Source organism: Dermacentor silvarum, chromosome 8 (genome assembly GCF_013339745.2).
Source record: "Dermacentor silvarum isolate Dsil-2018 chromosome 8, BIME_Dsil_1.4, whole genome shotgun sequence".
Classification (NCBI taxonomy): domain Eukaryota; kingdom Metazoa; phylum Arthropoda; class Arachnida; order Ixodida; family Ixodidae; genus Dermacentor; species Dermacentor silvarum.
This window is the reverse complement of record NC_051161.1, coordinates 29,072,888-29,095,485: the sequence shown is the minus strand read 5'-3', so window position 1 is coordinate 29,095,485 and position 22,598 is coordinate 29,072,888. Positions and strand designations below refer to the sequence as shown.

At 46.0% G+C, this 22,598-nt stretch overlaps 1 protein-coding gene across 1 annotated transcript in view; it reads right to left on the bottom strand.

Moving 5' to 3' along the window:
* LOC119460936 (transient receptor potential cation channel subfamily A member 1 homolog) overlaps window positions 1–20,519 on the bottom strand; it is a 30,059-nt gene extending 9,540 nt beyond the window's left edge. Inside the window, 13 exon segments of the mRNA XM_037722077.2 lie at window positions 1,081–1,226; window positions 2,751–3,009; window positions 3,666–3,754; window positions 5,604–5,711; window positions 6,364–6,547; window positions 7,280–7,332; window positions 7,334–7,476; window positions 8,558–8,666; window positions 9,786–9,980; window positions 11,423–11,602; window positions 12,541–12,617; window positions 17,307–17,481; window positions 20,019–20,519. Coding sequence (XP_037578005.1) covers window positions 1,081–1,226; window positions 2,751–3,009; window positions 3,666–3,754; window positions 5,604–5,711; window positions 6,364–6,547; window positions 7,280–7,332; window positions 7,334–7,476; window positions 8,558–8,666; window positions 9,786–9,980; window positions 11,423–11,602; window positions 12,541–12,617; window positions 17,307–17,481; window positions 20,019–20,111 — 1,811 coding nt within the window. The 5' untranslated portion in view covers window positions 20,112–20,519.
* Window positions 20,520–22,598: the final 2,079 nt, after the last annotated feature.

The window sequence follows — 22,598 nt, the reverse complement described above, 5'->3', positions numbered from 1 at the left end:
GCGTTTGTTTGAGTAGGAAGGGTAAGAGTTAAGTTCTTTTAAAATTTTCCTAAATGGGACCTAGACGGGTTTAGACCAGGTGCAATCGACAGTTAAGCGACGAGAACTAGGCGTTTCAAGCAATAAATATTTGTTGCAAGGCTTCAAGCGCAGCGCGTATGTGAGCGCGTTGATTGTGCCCGCTTCTTATCCTGAACATCATAATCCATCATGTCCTAATCTAGCTCGTTGGTATAACACGTCATAACGACACCCTTCTGTCCATTTTTTATACTTCTTAAAAAAAAAAAAACGAGTTAACGTTTCCAGATGCGATGATACCGCGTCACAGATTCCGCGGAGCTTTTAGTGACCAATAATGCGGCAGCATCTAAGTAGGAGTCATTGCTCGCGATAAACTCGCGATGACTTCACAGATGGAGACGTCGATGGAATATGTTGGTGGCGGTCGGCGCCATGCCGCAAACTCAGGAGTTTAGCGACTCGGCCTGAGAGAAAGAGCAGGCGAGAAATTAATAAATTTCAAAGCCGCTTTTGACCAGTTGAAATATCCTGTGCAGTAACTCAAGCTATACCTGCAATTCATTTCATGACACTGTTGCAGCAAGCAATGTCTTGTTGCTTTCTTCCCCTGACGCGAAAAACTCGAAGTTCCGAGAGCCCGCCTAGGAATTCTGAGGTATTTTGTATCGTCGGCATAAACGCTATCTGCACTCTCTTTCTATGTCATTTGGTGTCGAGCTGCGTCTTGTTTACCGTGTTCTGCCTGAATTATAACAACCCGCCGTGTTGGCGTATAGTGGCTTGGCGTCGCTGCTAAGCTCAAGGTCGCGGGATCGAATCCCGGCCGCAGGCGGTCGCATCTTCGATGGGGTCGAAATGCAGTAAAGCCCATGTACCGTGCGTTAGGTGCGCACGTTGAAGAAACCCAGGTGGTCACAATTAATCCGGAGTCCCCAAGTACGGCGTTGCCTCATGATCAGATTTTGGTTTTGCCACGTAAAACCCCAGAATTTAATTTAATCGATGTAAGAATTTAAACAGGAGAAATGTGGGCATAGGGCAGAGAAGACACCTCACCTGTGTTCTTCCTCAATGGCAATGTCGAGACAGTTCTCCTTGTTGGCGTTCCTTTTGCAGACGAAGTCTCTGACGTCTTTGCGATTCAGCAGGAGCTTCACAACGGACTCGTTGCCAAACTGAGCCGCGATGTGAAGTGGCCTGTTCTGAGGAAGCAACGCTTTACCTTTGCCGCTGCCATAGTGTCGCAGCGCACTTGTTACAACAACAACAACAACAACAACAACAAAAAAATGCTTTGGAAAATGTTAGTATGTATTGATGTTACCGAACGACATTCGACTAAAGCGTTAAAATGTTTCAATGCGATAACATTTAATAGAATTGATGGTATACGCGTTTGGTATCGACACGGCATGACATGTAGCATGAGAACCTAGGAGTTTCTCACGGCGCTTTGAAAAACAAACGACGTTATCAGTTTACCATTTGACGAAGTAAAATTAGCTACACAAGTATAATACAGTGGTTGGCAAACAAAACGTCCCTCCACTAAAACATAGCGTCGCATCTGGAGTCCCTGTAGTGGATGAACTATAGTAATATTCTAAAATTCACTCTAATGGAAAATAAATAACAAGAGGCATACGCAGAAGTCGAGGTACATGAAGCGCGTTTCTTATATAGTTAAATAAAAAGCGAAGCGCACGGTTCTTCCCCACAATTGCATAGGCCAATGAGCGCCACCGAATGTTTTTGAAGAGCTCAAGTTGGTGCGAATGATATGTATACTTGACGACAAAAGTGAACGAACAAGTGCAGCATTATCTATAATAGCACTTAACATAGCATAAGAAGTGTGCCTGAGCAAACCAGCTTGATGCAAACGAGGTCGGATGAGGCGATTACACCCTGGCTTCTGACTCGATCCTCCCGTATTGAGCTGACATGCGAACCAATATATATATATATATATATATATATATATATATATATAGATATTCACTGCAGGACGAAGGCCTCTCCCTGCGACCTCCAATTACCCCTGCCTTGCGCTAGCCTGATTTTAACGTGGGCCTGCAAATTTCCTAACTTCATCACCCCACCCAGTGTTCTGCCATCCTTGACTGCGCTTCCTTTCTCTTGGCACCCATTCTGTAACTCTAAGGGTCCACCGGTTATCTCTCCTACGCATTACATGGCCTGCCCAGCTTCATTTCTTTCTCTTAATGTCAGCTAGTCATTAGAATATTGGCTATCCCCGTTTGCTCTTTGATCCGCACCGCTCTCTTCCTGTCTCTTAACGATCAGGTTAACATTTTTCGTCCCAGCGCTCTTTGTGCGGTCCTTAACTTGTTCTCGAGCTTCTTTGTTAACCTCCAAGTTTCTACCCCATATATTAATCACCGGTAGAATGCTATGATTGTACACTTTGCTTTTCAACGACGGTGGTAAGCTCCTAGACTATATATATATATATATATATATATATATATATATATATATATATATATATATATATATATATATGAAAAAGGTAGCTAGGTCCACCCACCAAAACTGTTGGGTGTAAATAAACCTAAGATAACCCCGAAGTTGTGCTTCTCATTTACATATATATATATATATATATATATATCTGAAATGCTTCGATATCGGAGACGCTAAACTTTACGTTCAGCCTCTAATGACCCTTTGCGTTACGTGATGAAGGTTGACCTCGTACTGACCTTCATCTTGTCGACGCTGTTGACGGACGCCCCGGCGCCCAACAGGTTGGAGACGGTGTCGAAGTCGCCGTTCTTGCAGGCTACCGTCAGGGGCGTCCACTCGTAGTAGTTCTTGGCCTCAAGGTAGGCGCCCGCCTCCACCAATATGGCGGCCGTCTCGCTGAAGCCGCCCTGCGCCGCCACGTGAAGCGGCGTGTTCCAGTGGATGTCCGTCTCGTTCACCAGTCGAGCGTCCTGCTTCACGATCTCGCGCACCACGCTGCGATAGGAGCAGAAGCAGCGAGGCTCCACCTTTGGACGTCGTCGTAGTGAACGGCGCGTCAATAGGGCCTTAAACATAGCGTGTCTCTTATATAGCACCACCGTTACCCCCTCAGCGGCAGACGGTATCGGCCATAACGGTATCGGCATTACGGTAACGTTATGCTCAAATACTTCGATGATCCAAGCGTAAGCATTCCCCGCAAGACGTTTCAAATAGGACACTGAAGACGTCTTCAAACCAATTAGGTGAACGTACTTTGTGATAGATTATGCTCTCCCTTTACTAGCGAAAAGTCATCGCCACAACAGTTTTTTTTTTAACTATGGTTATAAACAACTAATGCAACGAAAAGGCGCTAAAGTAGACCGAGAGCTCGAGCACAGGTATACGTTTCCATGAGATCTCCTAGAACTCTACGACTTCTTAAATGACCTGTATTCTGTTTGGAACTTTCACATTTTTTCGCTCTGAGATACAGTCCTTTACGCACACTATAGCTGCTATAATGGCCGTATCTGCTGATAATTATTCTCTCTTACAATTTGAGCTTATAGTTCGGTTTACTGCTCCTATGATCAATTGCCGCCAAGCAATAAAGAATTAGAACTATAGTACGTCATGCACCGAACGATAAACTCTGCAACGCTTACTTTGGAAAGTTATAGTGGCAAGCTGCATGAAGAGTTGTCTCTTCACTCGAGTTCTTTGCAGAAGCTCTGGCCCCACGCTTTAAGAGTACCTGCAAATTAAAGAGAGGACAAGTTTTCAGCTCAAGTGGCTCAGACCGAGGTTGAAGACGCGTGTTTCGCAAGTTGCTTACACCGGAAGTTTTCATGCCGCTACAAATCAAACGGAAAGCCCTCTGAAGACTTATTTGGTAGGAATGAACGCAGTAGAGTTTCCTGCAAATATTACTAGAGGCAAATCTTTCGCTAGTGTTGACGCTAATACGGCGCGATTCTTAGAATAGCGTAGAAATGGATGGAGAGTACACGGATTTGCCCGAACTTCGTTTTTCTGGCTTCAAATGGCTTTGCGTCCTTGCAACATTAATGACTTTCAAGAAAATAATGCATTAGAAACGCCAGTGCATTGGTTTTGCATGTGCTTAGGGACTTAATAGACAGCTATGATTGTTATTATGCATGTGCTTAGGGCTATGTTTAGAAAGCTATGATTGCTTTGAAATTTAGAGCTATAAAGCAAAACTGAATAAGGCAACAAGAATTCCCGAAGCCGCAAGCACGAAGGTGAGCCTAAGCCACCTACTAACCGTGATAGACGTGGTGGCTGAACTATTGCAGCGCCTCAGTAACCTCTAGTAGCTTTTTTGGCAGGAACTCTAGAGTTAAAAAAAAAAATATGGCAATATTTGTAACATATCGTTCGTGTTCTCATGTTTGCTGATAGCCTGTTTTTCGGTGATTTCACGAAAATAGCTTGTTTATTGTCTTGCTGAAACTTTACAGAAAAAAATTGAGATAGTTCAATCCATTAAGGGAGTAAAACATTTACTCCCCTCATAACTGCATGCAGCTTTCATAGAGCACGAGGGAGTCAAATGCTGGGATGCGGTTGTAACAGATTGTACGTGTACAGATAAGCACGCTACGTAGGGCGTGTGCGATGTGACCACGGTGGATGTGACCACTGACACGACGTCTGGCGCCAAGACAACCGGCACTACGCGACGCAACCAAGCAACGACTCTACGAGTACCCATGACCTGAGCGGCATAAATCGCCAGGATTGCTGTTGTATCTTATTCAGAAGCAAATATTTGGGTCACGCATAAGAGATCTGTCTGAAACTGCACATAAATGTCAATTGAGGATAGTAAAGTTGAGATGAACAAAACTCGTATCGCTCACAGTATTGATGACAAATTTTTCTGTATGGGGACCAATTCTGTTAAAATGAAGAAAATCAAGAAAAACCAACAACCACAACTACGACGACGACGACGACCACATAAACAACAACAAAACAACAACAAAACAACTACAAAGCAACAACAACAACAACAACAACAACAACAACAACAACAACAACAACAACAACAACAACAACAACAACAACAACAACAACAACAACAACAACAACAACGAAAAAAAAACACATTTAAAATCATATCTGTGTCTTCCATTGAAAGAAGTTGTTTGTAGTAAAAATGGACAATTTACTATTTCTTTCTTTGTTTTTTCACATTTATTTTTCACAGTGTATGACAGGATGGACATAAATGAGTTCGAGTGATCGTTAATGAGATAACGTGGTGGTGGGAAAAGAGTGGTAAGAAGACAAGGACCAAGGAAAAACAAACGAGCAAAGAATTTAAACACTTGTCATTGCCAAATTATACGAAAATGCATTAAGTCAACATAACTTGAGGTAAGTTATTTGGTGGAGCCGCAGAATAAAATGTCCTAAATACCGATGTGCAAAATTATTCAGAGCGTTGCGATTTTGAAGCATCCTGAAGTGTCTAGAAACGTCCTGAACCATGCAAGATAACGCTTTGTACAGTCTAACCACTCCTCATTCGGGGCATTTGAATTTCGTTTCCAAACACGTCCGATTCTGCCCACCTGAACGATGTCGAGGAATGCATTGCGCGCTGCATGGTGAAGAGGAGTGTCCCCGTCGCAATCTTTCCTGTTGATCAGTTGTTCCGATCCCTTGACACCAAGCAGTACCTGCAAAGTATAAAACAGAGTATACGTTTCTATCAAACACACTGAACTCGTCCCTATAGTTATGGTTAAAAGAAACTGAATGTCCCAAAAATGTATTGATCATATATGAGTAAGTACACAGGTTCGCGATGGTTTGGTACTTTGTAGAAAGTAATGTCTTGGAACTCAAAGCCGATACACAAGCATATTGAAAACATATCAAAACACAACCAATTCAGAGGTTTACGATTCTTGCACCCACAACAGTTCACGCCCGACGAAGGTATACATATTGTTCCGCGCAAATTAGCCAAGCGCAGATTTCTTCAACACACACATCTAGCACGCCAATGATTGTTTTTGATACATTTTGAAAAATGAAAAAAGAGAAGAGAGAGGACCTTTTCTTGTACTTATGCAATATAAGAGGGTGTCTTCTAAGTTTTAACCGTTGTGGGCAACTTAAGATTTACCTCGCGTATGAAGGTAAATAACGAAGAGGCACCGTGCAGGAATCCTGCATGAACTGCAGCACTAGGAAGGTGCACGGGCAGCACATGCAGATTCTAATAAGCGCGAGCGAATAACGTGCATCTCTTATCAGCGTTGCAATCTCTTCTCATCGCTGCTCTCAGAGCACTTCTTACTGGTTTTCGTCTACTGCACACCTGACCTGAAGGACATCCTCGTTCTTGGAGAGCACAGCCATGTGTAGAACGTTGCGATCGTCGTTGTTCCGCGACTCGATGTCGGCACCGCGGTCCAGCAGCAACCGCACCACCTCCACGCTACCGCTGTCCACGGCACCCAGCAGGGGGCTGTTGCCTTCCACGTCGCGATCTTCGATGCCAGCGCCCCTGCGATGGACCCCGCGCATTGGCTCAGGGGACGCTTCGGTATACAGCTAAGCGTCTGGAAGACACACGTGACTACAGCTTCTGTACGTGAGATGCCTATGTATATTTTTCTTAAAGCTAAGTAAATTGTGGGTTTCATTGTTTCGAAGCTTCACAGGCGGGTAAGGAAGGACGCCGTGTAGTCGATAGCTCCGGATAAATTTTGAACGCCGGTTTATAGCGAGCGCCGTGTTTATTGTACCTGTTTCTTTGCATCTGTATAAATTTGCTCATTTTGATCCCTCCTGGTACTTTAACCTGCACCAAAAGCACGGCACACTAGCGTTTTTTTTTTTTTTTCATTCCGCCCACATTGGAATGCGCCCTCCTTGGTCGGGAATCGAATCAGCGAGCTCGCTCACACCAGCGCAACTCGATAGCCACTAAGCTACAGCGAAGAACTGGGCTATACTTTCTTCGCCTCGAAAGGAGCATCGAAGGAGGGACAGAAAAGCTTGCGCGTTTATTATAGTGCGCACGAGAAAATGTTATTTGATATGGTTGTCAGTTATTAGTTATGGTCATCAGTCACCCTCTGTGCAACCTTCACGTATTTAAATGCACGGTCCGGCGAAGTGCTGTTCTAAAAAGCCTATAGAACTCGATATATTTATTGCTTGCTTGAGCGATATACCGTGTTCGGTCGCCTCAACTAAACGCCGAGAGAGCCGTTCGGGTTGACCACAGACTCACTTGTCCAGCAGGAAGGCGACGATCAGCGGTCGATCGTTGGTGGCCGCCAGGAAACAGGGGCGTCTTGTTGCCGTCGGCCAGCACGTCGGTGGCTGCGCCGTGGTCCATGAGCAGCTGGCACATGGGCACGCCTCCCCGCATGGCGGCCAGGTGCAGCGCCGTTAGGCCCGTCGACGACGAGCAGTTCGGGTCAACGCCTGAGCATGCCAAGCCGGCTGGTTTGTAAGAAAAGACTTCGATGGGCAATATTAAGCTACAATTATTTAATGGTAGCTTACGACTCGTACGTGTTGTTTCATTGCCAACGCGTTCGCAAGCTTCATTTCTCCGTGGAAAAATTGTGTCGCCTGCCTGTATGCCCTAAAGCTGCCTATATAGCGTTGTAAGCACATTAAAGTAACTTCGCTCTAAAGAATTCGCAATTGGCATTAACATACAGTACAGCCGCCCTCAGAATATTTCGGAGCATGGAAAATGAGAATGACTTCGAATTTTCTCGCGACTTCACCACAGAGTGTGAAATGTATGTCAGGAATGTGATGTTTGTACGGAGAAGTATAAACTCTACTTTTCGGTTGGAGGACTTGTGTCGAGGCTGCGAGGAAATTTGAATTTTACTCGGACCCCGTGTTCCGAAAAGTTTTGAGGGAGGTTGTACATGAGAATAAAGCGTATGACTAGCATGTTTATTAAATTGGGATATATTTAGGGCGTTGCTCTTGTGATTATATGAAATTTTGACCCTTATGAAACTGAGCATGATGTCCCCTTGAGTAAACGAACAATCTTTTTTATAACTGATCGTGAGCTTTTGTACATTTTCATGTGTTCTCACACAATCAACCTCCCGTTCTATTACTGATGACCGAACGCCTTGTCTCACATTTTTGTCTTTTGTCACATTTTTGTCTCACAAATTTTGTCTCACATCCCCGAGTTGTAATGTCGGCTTTGAGGAGCGCCGAGCTCCGGATTAATTTTCGCCACGTGAAGTTCCATGCAGCACCCGTATATACGACTAAATATCCGGGCGTTTTTCTTCCAATCTGCTATCATCGGGATGTGGCCGCCGCGGCGACCAGAATTCCATCATGTGCGACGTCCTCCTCACCAGCAGAGCACCGTTTGGCCACTGAGTTGAAAAGAGGCGGTTGTTTTGATGAAACCGAGGAACGTGATTGGGCCCCTTGACTTGAGTTCTGTCTAGTTCGTTAACTTTCTTTTTTTTTTGTTAAATTTCTTGACCAATGTCATACCATGTGAAATGAGTGTGCGAACCTTTTTCTAAGAGGAAGCGCACTATATCGATGTGGTTGTTCTCGACGGCGTAGTGCAGGGGCGTCTTGTTCTGCTTGTCTCTCCTTGAGAGGAGAACCACGGGGATGTCCTGCATGCAGTGAAAGATCGCAGAAGTGCGCGTTGAAATCGGTGATGTTCAGGACCAGTGAGTGGAAGCTAACGCAAGTTACATCTCTTGTGCCCCTCACATAGTATGTACGCACGTTTTGCAATACAAAATATGGGGCGTTCAATAAATGCTGTTAGATATATGCCTAAATAAGCTACTAGCTACTGCTAACCGGGGTGCTATATCAACTATTATTGAAGCTCGTTCATTGTTTTTTTTTAATTTTATAACTGCCGACTGTGGGAAAAAGATTTCTGACATAGGCCATGAATTTTTTCACAGAAATTGCAAGAAAATTGAAGATATTTAAAGAAAATATGAAGATAAGATTATAACTGCGATCGAGCAAAAGTAAAAAGGAAATGGTATCACAAGTCTGTAAATTTAATCTGCTGGGATATCGATTGGACATTATTGGAACATTCGCCCTCTTGCCTTGTTGCCACTGACGTCAGCGATGAGCACCGACGCGATTGCGTGAGCGCTTCGTGCATGGTCTTTGAACATCTTGTTTTCTGGTTTTGCTGTTTGGTTTTCTTGCAGTAGTAATCCCGCCGGTGTATACAAACAATGAAACAGTTTAAAGTCACTGCTTTGTGCTGTCTATACTTGCTCTTTGTCCCGTCTGTGCTGTGTGTTTATAACTCGATCTCACCCACTCTATGCTCAGTGCGGCGACAACTACGGGTCGTGCCAGCCAACCAGAATTGAGAACCTCAAGAAGCGATCCTCCAGCGTTAGCCTGTGAACGCCGACTGAATGGAAGCTTCACGGAAGGATTGGTAGCGGACAATGGGCGATCCCTCCTCTTTTTGCAACACTCATCCGGCTCTCTTTACTAATAGGCGGTGTCCAAATCCACGCCCCAGCGATGGCACCGTCTGGGTAATATACATAGATCTCGAAGGTCATGCATTTTGATGGCTGCACGCGGTGGAGGCGATTGCGAGAGCCGGAAATGTGAGGGTTTTTGATACCACCTTATCGGCTGACACGAGCCCTGCAGGGTTCGCTGCACTGGACGTAGTTACGGAGACGGAGTATAAAGAATACGACTGTTCAGAGTGTATTAATTAATTAGAGATGGACGGTGCTCGCCTCCTTCTGTATCTCCTGGCAGAATAGTCGCACGGCCTGCAGGCTGCCTTCCTTGGCGGCGATGTGTAGCGGCGTGAGGCCCTTCTTGTCCACGGCGTGGATGTTGGCGCCGTGACTCAGCAGAAGCCGCACCACCTCGGCGTCGCCCAGGGTGGCCGCGTTGTGGAGCGCAGTGCGGCCTTGCTTGTCCGTCACCTGCGCGTATAATAGGGCCGAGACACAACGCTCTCGAGAACGCTCCAACTGCGGTGAGCGCCGTGGAACAGCGACCACGACTGTGGCTACTTGAAAATTCACTGCGACTGTTTTAGCGCTCGGCAGTGGAGGGCCAAAAGGCGCCTTGTGTACCGGAATAGCGTGTGCAAGACGTGAAAATGTAACAGAATGCAGAACGTCCCAAGTGAAAAAAAAAGTAATTATATTTCTTTCGAGTGGCGATGTGCAATAAGATGATGTGATCGTATCGGTTTTATATCGAATCACGTATTAATTTAAATTAAATACTAGGCTTTTGTACCAAAGCCACGATATGATTATGAGGGACGCCGTAATGGGGGACGCCGGATTAATTTGGATCACCTGGGGTTCTTAAAGATGCACCCAATGCACGGTACGTTTTTTTTTTGCATTTCGCCTCCGTCGAGATGCGGCCGCCGCGGCCGGAATTTTATATCCCGTATCGCCATTGTATGCTATTGGACATAGGATTGTCTGCTTATATGGTTAACAAACAACAGCGCGAGCGACAAACTAGGGCACAGAAAGTGACAGATGCGTGTTTAGGCCTTTCGCCCATGCTGTCAATCTTTTACAATGATTTATGCCATAAACTCCCACTTCATTAATTGCATATGTTTTTTTTTTTCGTGAAGGTAGAATGAAATGTGAGCGTTGTGACATCGAGAACCAAAGTTGTATGTCACGTACGTGTAGCAGGTATTCTCACCCGCAAACCATGTTGGGAACTGCCTCGTCAAATCCTGATGTCTCCTTGTGTTTCCAACCGTATGTATCCAGGAGGGTATTCTGTGTCTACCTAGTGGACATGCCCATTTCGTCTGCTGCTGAAGTGCTGATTGGCTGGGGGCGCCTGTCTCCGCCTGACGCGTTACCCCAGCCCACTCAATGAGAACTTCAGAAGCAAACGAAATGAACCTGTCCACCCAGCTTCGTTTCTACGAATGCAAGATGATCGGAGATGGTCGGAGTATAGTCCTGTCACAGCAGGGAGCTTCAAAAATACCGAGGAGCTGTGTACTAGCGAGAGAGAGAGAGAGAGAGAGAAGAAAGGGGAAAGGCAGGGAGGTTAACCAGAGGGGAAGGTCCGGTTTGCTACCCTACGCTGGGGAGACAGGGGAGGGGGAGATCAAGTGACAGGAAAGTAGATATAGAGAAACAAGTGACCGGTGTATAGCTAAGGCGCAACGCGTGAATGGAGTACGTTGTCGCACTTGCTCGAAGGGGACGATCTCGGCCGATGAATTTCGACAGAAGCGTTTGAATTACTTAACCGCACTTCGTGACAGCCGTTCCGGACTGAAAGGGTTTGTCTGACCCTAACAACGTGACCGCGCTGTTTATGCACAGAACAACAATACACGCAATGTTAGAATGATGTCTATGGAAGTGAGTGTCACCTCTTTGTCCACGCTAGGGTAGGGCAGTAGGCAGCGCACCACGTGGCTATTCCCGGATAAGGAGGCATGGTGCAGCGGTGTCATGCCCCAAGCGTCGATGGCGTTGGCACCAGTGCCTACCGCCGACATGAGCGTCTGAATCATGAGCGAAGCTGAATCCTCGCACGCCAGGATTATGCTCTGCATGTAGAAAACCCAGGGACGAAAGAGGGTGTCGTTATTAAAACACCGTACAAAGTGAGGCAGGCAGCGCAGTGGGAGAGAGAACATTTTTGAAAGAAGCAGGGCGGGGAACGGAAAAAATAGCTGAAGAACAAAAAAAAAATGTAGTATCTTAAAGTAAGTTGTGGCGTTCATACGTGGTGAAACAAGTCAACCTACAATAAAATGGCGCAGTTGCGCCCTAAAGGCGAAGCATCGATTGCGACAGCAAATTAGTAGACAGCTATACGAATTAAGTAAGGATAGTAGTTTTATCGTCCGTATAAACTTGTAAACATTCGCTTACTAACTAAATTAACAAGCATGGTGTCACGCGCGCAAAAGCAAACATGAACACATCTCACTCGATGATCGCGGAAGCTCTCTGTCAAAACGCTGGAGTGAGAAAGCACGGCAGCAGCTGCGACCGAATGGCCGTTCGTGCTGCCTCTCGCTTCAACGAGAACCAAGGGGCGAAAACACAGCGTACACGAAGCTACCAGCACTCGGCGCACTGTGTTCCCATCGCAGATGACATTCAAGTTAGGGGCCGCGCCATACGCAGTGGCCCCCCTCCCCCCTCCCCCCCTCCCCCCCCTACTTAATGCTTAGCACCTTATGTTTCCAAGCGTCAGTGAGATCGGGGAGATAAACTGTCTGAAGCGGGGCTCAGGCGTCTCCCATATAGTCTGCTATCTTTTTTGCACCTCTTAAACCTATCATCCTTAAAGAAGTTAAACCGTATACTTGTACTGTAATATAAGAAAATTGGTGGCACACAGAATTATGAAAAGAAGTGAACAGGACAAGCACTTGTTTTTTTGTAAACAAAGAAAAAAATTAGAGAGAGAGAGAGAGAGAGTTTAGAGGCAAAGTGCAGAGAGACAATGTCGTGAGAAAGTCGAGGAATTATTTACCCTCCTTTTTTCCGGCCGCACAAATTTGGCGACATAATGTAGCGGTGTGAAGCCCATCTTATCCTTAACGTTTGGATCTGAAAAAAAAAGAAGAAAAAGTCAGGCACAGATTGAAACTTCATATAGGCACCATCGAATAGAGAAGAGGGCGCCGTGAAAAATGAAGCAGTGTTTAAGAAAGAGAAAGAACGCGACGAGTTAGATCGAAAGGTATGTTGCTTGCGTTTGTCAGTGATGTCAAAGCACTGTCATTATTTGTATGTATCTTTTGTACTGCCCGTGGAAAAAAATATTCTTTCAGAATGATCAAATGCGATTGCTAATACAAGTATATATAAGGTAAGCAGTGGATTTCCACTCGAAATCGCCTATAGTGCTAACAGCCACGATTCCGTCAGATTGGTGCCATAAACATCAGGCAACAAACAGGTGATGGTTGAAAACAATGGATATCATAGGCGTCCATTATAATAAAGGAGTACCTGACGCGCGCAGCTAATCACATGAGGTCAGCGGCTTCGAAGAAGGAGAGTGAGAGCGAGAGAAAATGCTGAGCATGCCCACTAAGATAACCACCGTTTGTTGAGATATGCATTTGCTTGGCTGGGACCAAAAACAAGCGAGACAAACTTAGCGAATTCGTGGGGGAACAATGAGACTCCATGGACGTGCTATCTCAAGGGGGATTGGATCTAAGCCTAACTGCCAACAGAACGTTGTTATGATGGACAGAAAGACACCATTACTAATGCGCACTACTCCTAATGTGCGGTAGCAAACTGATAATTGGCTGTAAAGATTCACTTGACCCATCACCGTCCTTGATCCATATGATTTAACGTTGTGGGGAACTGGCCACATAACGCATTTGTTGTCAACATTTCCAATAACATAATCATTGAATAAACGAAAGCAACTGCCTCGCTATGGCGGACATGCGCCACAGAAAAAAAGCGGGGGGGGGGGGGGGCAATAACACGCCTCCTTGTAGAAACAACTCCAGTGACACCGCTTGTTCGACCATCGCTCGACTATTGACGTCTTCATCTTCCAGCAAACTTCTGTCCAGTTTATAATTTATTGAACATGGCGGTGGAAGTACATGTGAAACCGTAGCACGTTTCTTAACACGCTCCCCATCTCCTTTCCTTAGTAAGAAGATAGTCCTGTTAACTTTTCTCTTGATTAAAAGTAACATGCTCGTACGCTTGTTGCTTTGATGTTTTACATTATCTTTGAGGGCAATAGAGGCGAGCGTGATGTGGCAGCATCGAAGGAAGTATTGTTTGACTACGAGCCACACTAGACGTTTTACTTGGATCTTTCGTTGTTTCTAAGCTAAAGCTTGAGCTAGATGCTCTTTATTTATCGATGCACCCTGACAACGCCACCAAGGCACTAGGCGTGCAAGCTCAGTGCGACGTACTGCTGCAGGAAAACTGGGCTGGGTGCAGGCAGCTAGGCGGTAATTAATTGCCCTCACTAATTTAATAAACCCTTCAAAAAAATGGCAAACCGGCTTTCCCACAATACACTATTGTTTGAAATGTGGCGGGGCGGACAAAACCTTGTTGAACTGGTGATTACTACGCAGCTCGAGCGTTTGTTTTTCCTTTGTTTGCTTCCGTGCGGTTTAATTGAGCGGAAAGAATGCGCGGAGAGAAGAACAATGCACTAAATGTAGAGAGTCTTCATTTTACCAATTTGCTGGTCGCCATAATTGCCACAGTTGTGCACTGCCGGAAAGTCAGCTTCAGAGATAGAAACTGACTGGCAGAGAAGAGGAAAGGTTGCTGCCCACACCGTTACTGCTTGGCGTGCGGCTGATACCTTAACGTGCGGTGTGGGGAAGGGAGGAGAAGGGGGCAAGAGAGATGACAGGGCTTGACATTTACAAACGAATTCATTGTTCAGCGTGGTCAAAGCAGCCTTTTGGAATAGAATTGCGATGAAGCTGGACAAAGACGTCGACGAACGCAAAAGAAAAGAAGTTTTAAAGATGACACTTCGGAGCTTTTCACGAGTCTTGTTCACAATGTCAACAGCACTAGGGCCGAAACTTGGATTGAAATGTTCTATATTAAAAATTATTTGACCCTAATTGGCGTCTTTGTCCTGTTGCGTCGTAATTTCTCCAGCTTAGACAAGATTTCGTCGGATTCTCGAGTTCATTAGGCGAATTAATTACAGGAAAACTAAAAAAGCGAGAGTCCAGTAATTTCTGTAAAGACAGAGCGACCTCAGGACGTGGTTGCGAGCAATGTTCAACAACTCCAGAGAGAGAGAGAGAGAGAGAGAGAGAGAGAGAGAGAAAAGAAATGTCGCTGTTGTTCTGTAAAACTTGACCAAGTTCTTAATTGTGCATAATGCATGCTGCTGCTTTTTCATGCCATTAGTTCATTGTTTCTTTGTCTATGATTGATTTATTGAGTCGGCGTGCATGTGTCGCAGTGAATGCATGCTAGCGTGCGTGTCTTCAAAACATGTGTCGATTCCTGTGCTCGCGATTCCTGCTTTGGTGCTGCGCGGTTGTAAGTAGAGGTGCAGGTAAAAAAAAAAAAAAAAAAACGAGAAAAGCCCGTAATGTAAGCGACACCGCATGTTGCAGCACGTAGACAACGAGTGCCATAGGTGAGCTCAGCGGCGACAGAGAAAAACTGTGGGAGTATACGTGGCGAGTTCGCGTCGGAAAACGCTTGAAAAGTGGGCTCCTTCCGCAATCTGTCAACGTCTACAGCTGTCACAGGCCTGGCAGCACCTCGCCCTGGCACTCCTCATGTTTGTGCTCGTCATTCGCTAACAAATCACAGCCTTCTCGCGTGGCTTTTTTTTTTCTGTGAGTTGTTGTTCGAGATTTGAAAGCTCTCTCGTATTCCTGCGGATGTACTTACTGCATGACACGGTTATCATGTCGATAGATAGATAGATAGATAGATAGATAGATAGATAGATAGATAGATAGATAGATAGATAGTGAACGTATTGCAAATTGTCTAGAAGGCGGAAATTAATGTGTTAATGGAACATCGACTGCGCCTTGGGACAGCATACACCAAACATTTTCTATACCGCATAAAACTGGCTTCTTCCCCGGCTTGCTCCTGTCGCAACGACGATGAGGATGACGCAGTTTCGCCCGAAAGGTGAAGCATCAATTGCGATAGCAAATTAGCGGACAGCTATACAAAGTAAGGATAGTTGTTTTATCGGCCGTATAAACTTGTAAACATAGGCATATTAACTAAATTAACAAGCATGGTGTCACGCGCGCACAAGCAAACATGAACGCATCTCACTCGATGACCGCGGAAATTCGCTGTCAAAACGCTGGAGTGAGGAAGCGCGGCGGCAGCAGCGAGCGAATTCACCTTCGTGCTGGCGCTCGCATCAACGCGAACTAAGCCGCGAAAACACAGCGCAAGGCGGACTCTGTCCCCGCCGCAGATGGCATGACCTTTAAGATACAGCGGCCTGGGCGCCCGGGCGCGACTTTACAATTGCTAGGCAGCGCAGCGGGGTGTGCCATTTCCGGAAGCGCTCGACGTTTGTGCACAGGCGCGAGTATGAGCGGGTGCGAGAGAGAAAATGTGGGGGCTTTAGCTCCTTGAATATCTGACTGCCTAGATACTACGGAGGAGAAGTTTCTTTGCTCGTTTTGTATGCGCTTGTCCTTAGGCGTGCTGGCATAGTGGAGTGAGGTCGAGTTTGTTCACACTCCGACGCTGGCTGCCTACGCGGTGAACCAGGTGAAGCAGTGGGCACTGACGCTCCATTCGGTGATCGCTGTGTCTAAAGGTACGTCGGACGTACGCGAATCCCAGAAGGTAAAGGTACGTCGGACAGACTTCCGCGCGCCTGCGGCGCTCGGGCTGAGTCAGTCATGCCGGATTATACCTTTCTCGCGCCTTACGGCGCTTCACCTTCAAAATAACACCACTGATTTTCCTGGGGGAGCAGTAGGGGCCGTAGTAAAGACCGGGCCTGCTCTCCTGGAGCAGTATCTTCGCTACTTCGCAGTAACCTACTCCACCATCCTTACCCTTCCCCCGGAGCCTTGCGGCTTTGGCGGGCGGGCCGCCCGGAGTACAACGCGCCACTCATATAACACCATAGATGGTGTCATATGCATCTTAAGACACCAAAGATAGTGTCATGTGATGACCGTCCACTCTAACAAGTGTGATTCACGCTGTACTAAATATTAAGTGTGAGGCAAGTACCTTTTTAAAAATTATTTTATTCGTGACACTGCATTCGTGACACGGGACGATCTCTTCATAAAATAAAATAAGAAAAAGGGGAGCTGTCTTCGGAACAAATGAAAAAATAAATAAAAGACAGGATGCCGTTAAAGAAAGCCCTGCGAGTATTGCGTGGCAATCATTTAGACGTGTACACATGTCACGACACGTTCTCGCTACCTGCGTTAAGAGTATGAATGGCAGTTTTGAACTTTGAAAGCAATTTGTGTCTAACCAAATACGAATTTATTCAATCACAGAAAAGTCGGAAGATTCATTCAGCGCGTCAAGGACATTTTTGGCGACATATTCTTGAACTTTGGCTTTGCCGTACGCCGTATGAAGGAAGATTTTTTTTTTTTCATGTCTATCCCTCTTGCTATCAGCTCTCACAAAAGTTGGTGGTATTGAATGAGTTTGTAGCTTCAGCTCTGCGTTATTAGACAGAAAACTAAGGCCAAATCTAAATTTTCCAACGTAGAGAGTAAATTAGGGGCGAGTCTGAGACTACATACAGTAACGTACCTGCGCCATAGGTGAGCAGCATGTCAAGAATGGAGTTGTTCTTCATCTTGACGGCTTGGTGCAGCAGAGTTGCGCCCGTGTTCTTGTCGCGGTCATTGACCTTCAGTCTTCGGATAGGGTCACTCAGGTCTTCGAGGTACTGGCTCAGGACACCCTCCTTTCCCTCGGCGATCGCCTGCACGCCGCAGCAGGAACGCCGTATCTTTATGGTACCGGAACACTTTCATGTGCAAGTGCACCATGGATTATACGTCTCAAGTCCGAGCAGTATACGGAAAACAAACATTAGGATACAGATTGCCAGCCATAGTATAAGCCAACCTGAATATACTAGTGGCGCAGAGATATCAGCGAGAATATTCATGTCTTCCGTCTTAGCTTCTCAAAATAAGTACGAAAGTGTGCTGTGTATTTGTTTTCAAACAACAGAAAGTTTTCACAGGAGGATGAAAATTGGAATTTACCAACAATAGAAGCATCAGACCAGAGCCGACGTTTCTGTAGGGGGTCTTGCCTTCTTCAGAGCTCAAAATGACAAAGAAATCCTAACGACGACAACCACCCTGACGACAACAAGTCCATTTGCCTTAACGTTGGCTCCGGGCTGTGGATTGCCTCGTTCGCCCCACTGTTGCGTGATCACGTGTATTTTTTGTTTCTGCATTTTCGTTAATACGTAGTTCGTACATGTATTCCTCTTGCGTTGTGCAGTTGTCTGCATTTTTGTCTTTCTCAATTTGCGAAAGCTCAAACCTTTTTGAGAAGGGGCTCACTGTTGGTACGCATTACTTGGTACGTTACAAGAAGCTGGCAGTTTCACTTTTGCTTTGTTTGTATAGCGAACAGCAACTATTATTATACGCAGGGCCCCTCCAGCGTCATCACTAGCAATTATTTTTTTCTCTTGCAAATTATCCGAGAAAATTCACCACCTTCTTTTGTAGTTGCCTAGAGTCACATTTCAAGGAAGTGAAGCCATGCACGGGCCGAGGAGCTTCCAGTGACTCGATCATTCCTTTATGACGTTTAACGTGGGAAAGACTAAATCTAGTTTATAAAGACACCCGAGAAGAAGGCTCCGATTAGGTTTTGATCACGTGGTGTTCCTTAACATGCAGGTAAATCTGTGTGAGATGAAGTTCTTGCTCCCAATAGTCGTATAAATGAGGCAACGGAAGACGCGCGAAGTGAACCGGCAACTTATGCTATTGTAGCAGAATGTCGTTGCCTTTCAACGGCTGCGGCAGTCTTGGACAGTTAAACTAGAAGTGTGAAGAAACGCCAAAGGTCTTAAAGGGCCTACTTTAATTAACAATAGTATTGGTATGTTCCTTTAGAATCCCCAACATTACCCTCGAGGGAAAAAACAAAGGAACAGATGAAATGCAAGAACAGAGCGTTGCATGTACCTAAAAAAAAAAAAAATAAACGTTCCGCAATTAAACATTTAGGCACTATTCTCGCGCCGTCTTATGCTTACAACAAGAATTTATTGATTATAGTCACACTTCTCCTAGAAGTGGAAACTAACTTGCTGCAGGTACTTATCTAAATAAGAGTTGAATGGCTCGATAAAGGGCGTTGTGAAAAGAAATGTTGGCAGTCGCCTGAAACTATGGCACGAAGTATAATGAAGGAAACGCTAGAAGGGCAATTTTTTGTGCTAGTCGATAAAGCATATATTGTAACCTGAAAGCGCAATACACATGACGAAGAGGCAAAGAACTCGCAGGACGGGCGTTACCAACAACTGCGAATTTTATTAGAAGGAATCCCCATACGGGATTCCCGGATAGAAGCATCGTCGTTGATGGAAATCCGTCATCGTCTGGTCGAACGCGGCACCACCGCCTTTCCGGGGCAATCGCTTTTCCAGCTTAGGTAACCGAGAGCCTAGCAGATGGCTGGACGAACGCGACTGATTTGACAGCTCGAGGCGCTGTAATGCTAATTGAACAGACGAGTTCTGCCGATATATGATAGTTGCAGTAAGGTCTGTGAAACCCAAAGTTGGCACCCACCTGAAATGGCACTCGTCTTCGGCTTCCTAGTTTGCTTTGTTAAGTTGCATTTGCGCATCATGCTAATGTTTTAGTTCTATGAGCAAGACAATTATATACAAAGGTGGTGATGGGATTCACAAGTTCTATAAAGCGAACACTTGTCTGTGAAGTTTGGAAAAACACTATGATTAAAGAACATGGAATATGATATTGCGCAGTCGGCTGTAAGAAGGGTGGCCTACAGTGTTTTTCTTCAAGATACATTCGATATGAAGTGCTCATAAGAAACACCAGCGCTGCCCAAAGGAGCTATGAGCTACTAAAGGAATGTTTAAAATAGAAAGGTTAGTTCAATTGTTTTAACGCCAACGCGCAAAGCGGGGTTTAACGTCCCAAAGCTACATCTCTACGACGGATGCTTCTCGTGGAAGTCTCTGGATGAAAACTGAACATGTGGAATCCCTAAATAGTTTTACCGAAGGCGGGTTTTCAAATACCGCTATCAGCGCTGTACACAAAATGCAGCTGCCGCGGTCGAGTTTGAAGCCATTACACTGTACATAACAGCACCACATACGAGTTCAGCTATCGAGGGAAATCCATTCATTCGAAAGACACAGGCGCTAAATGTGACACGAGCCGTTTCTTTGGGAAAAGGCCACGGTTCTATGGATACCGCGGAAGTCGAGGTATACGGTATAGTGCAAACCTGGAAGAGGTCCATGGTAGGTATCGACTTCGTGGACCTTAGCGGGAGGTGCATGGACAGCAGCGATGGCTGCCTCTTGGGAAACAACGGCATGGTGGCACCGGCTGACCCTTCTCTGGGCCCGGACGAAACGCCCACCAAACTTTGGGGTTCACACGATCAGGGCACTCTATGAGGTCACTGCACAGGTCCCGTAACTTCGAGTTCAAATCCGTGGGGGTGGCAGCGAGGTCATCACGCCGCACGTCGCCGATGAGAAGGTGCCGTCCACTTGCACACACCTCGCGGCTTCGCAGGCGGGCGTATCCGCCGACGGGGAAACAGCGCGGACGCGAAGAGATTGCCGAGCCGACGAAAGCGACGACGGTTTTTGCCGAAGGCGCAGATAGTGGCAATGCGTACTGGCGCGACAAAGGGAGGATTGTGGAGGCGGAGTGGGTCCCTGATAAGCGCGCTGCTGCGATGACCAGCAGCGCAGTGCCGTACGGAGTTACGCCACACTCGGCCTGCTAGTAAACGCCAAGAAGGCGTACTGAGTGCAAAGAGAGTAGAGGAGGGTGGCCCATAGAAGAGCAAACATGCCGAATCAGTCTCGGAGACAACGTAGCGTGAAGCCGCGCAAACACGAGAAAGAACGTCCACAAGAGGTTTGATAGGCACGCTACCGAGCCGAGTGAAGCACCGATGAGAGATAAACAAACCCCTAATTGTGACCGCCTAAGTTATTATGCAAGCTTGATGATAGAGTGTGACATGAACAAATGGATACGTGGAGTGGACTAAGTCTTCAGTACTTCATATCACGTTAAAGATATATACAAAGGCCATCGAGGCATCTGTGCATGCGCGGCTCTCGGCACTTATGTTAAGCTTTATTCGCTGCGTGGACGCTACTTTGTTGACGTGTCTGCCAAACGACGTCAAGCATGCAGAGACTTCTGAGCCAATAGAAGCCCATGGAGCCGAGTTTCGGATCTTGCGTCTGCGGTATTATGCGTATGATCCGAGCCCTACTTTATTTAGCCCATATGCTTTCCGTCACCTTTTTTTTATTATGGATATTTTTTGTTGGCAGGTTGCTGGTTGCAATCTTGCAAGTAAAAGAGTTCTTCGTGGACAGCCTCTTATTCAGAAAAGCATATGCTTTTAATGTTTACATCTTTGAGGGCGTTCAGCTTCTTCACTGTAGTTATAATCCACCATCCCTTTGCATTCGATTGCATTCATTTCATATAAATGGCCATGCTTTCATGTAACCCTTGGCAATTTAACAAAGCAGGAGTTGGAGATTTAGGACGACAGAGTCTTATCGGCCCTTTCCCCTATCAGCTATTTCCCAATTTCTATACAGTTTCCCTTTCTGACAAGAAACCAAAATGTCGCTGTTCTTGCCGAAAGGCGAAACGTTGATTACAATAGTAATGTATTAGACAACTACACAAAGTAACGCTTGTAGGTTTATCGGCCGTTTAAGTTGCAATAGATATTCGCTGATGATGAAGTTAGGAAATTTGCAGGCGCAAGTTGGAATACGCTAGCGCAAGACAGGGGTAATTGGAGATCGCAGGGAGAGGCCTTCGTCCTGCAGTGGACATAAAATATAGGCTGATGATGATGATGATGAGATATTCGCTTACTAATTAAATTCAAAGCATGATGTCACGCATTTAAAGGCAAACATGAACAGATATTACTAGATGGCCGTGAACACTCGCAGTCACAACGGTGGCGTGATTCCCGAGTGCAAAGAGAGGTGGGCAAACGTTTCTGCTGCCTCTCGCTTTAACTCGTCTCCAAAATTTGAGATGACACTACCTCCAGCCCTAGGCGCCAGGGAAGACAGCGCACATGCAGAAACCAACCATCTCGGCTCGGCCATTCTTCGCATCCGCCTGAGTTTACCTCCAAGATAGGGCGCGAGCGGTGTACGCGCTCTGCCGCGCGAACAACCATGTGCAGTCAGAGCCGAGCTATAACTGAGGAGACGCGCGCAAAACCTGCCTCCCCACTATCCCCCGTCCCATTAAGCGCTTTAAAATCACAGTGCCACGCGCTCACCTCTCCACCATCTTCCCTACCTTGCAAGCGCTTTTCATGTGTTCTCCAACTTTGGGCGCGCACCAATCCACCATCCTTCTCGTCTCACCCTCGCACGCTTTACCTCGCACCCACAGCTTACGGTGCGCAGGGCCCGTAGGATCTTATCGCACTTGGACTTTAGGCGGAACCTAACGGCGACGCTGTCGACGACGGCGAAAATTCGCCTAGAGTGTTCATATAATTATATCGCAATAAACATAAAGTCAAATCCACTGAGTTGAACACCAGAAGTAAGACTCGCATATTTCAAAAATGGTCTCAGTCTTAGCATTGGTGACCACACCACAATATCATGAAGTTTTGCCAGGTTTTCCTGTCTGATTTCTTGTACAAATGCATGCTGAAGGTAGCCGTAGCACATATTTAGTCCTGCCCACTTCGAGAATGAGAGCTGGACTAGTTGGTGTGGTTACACAATGTGAAAAATGGCGCAGAAAACGCAGGACGAGAATTACAAGACGAATACAAGCGCCTGTGTTC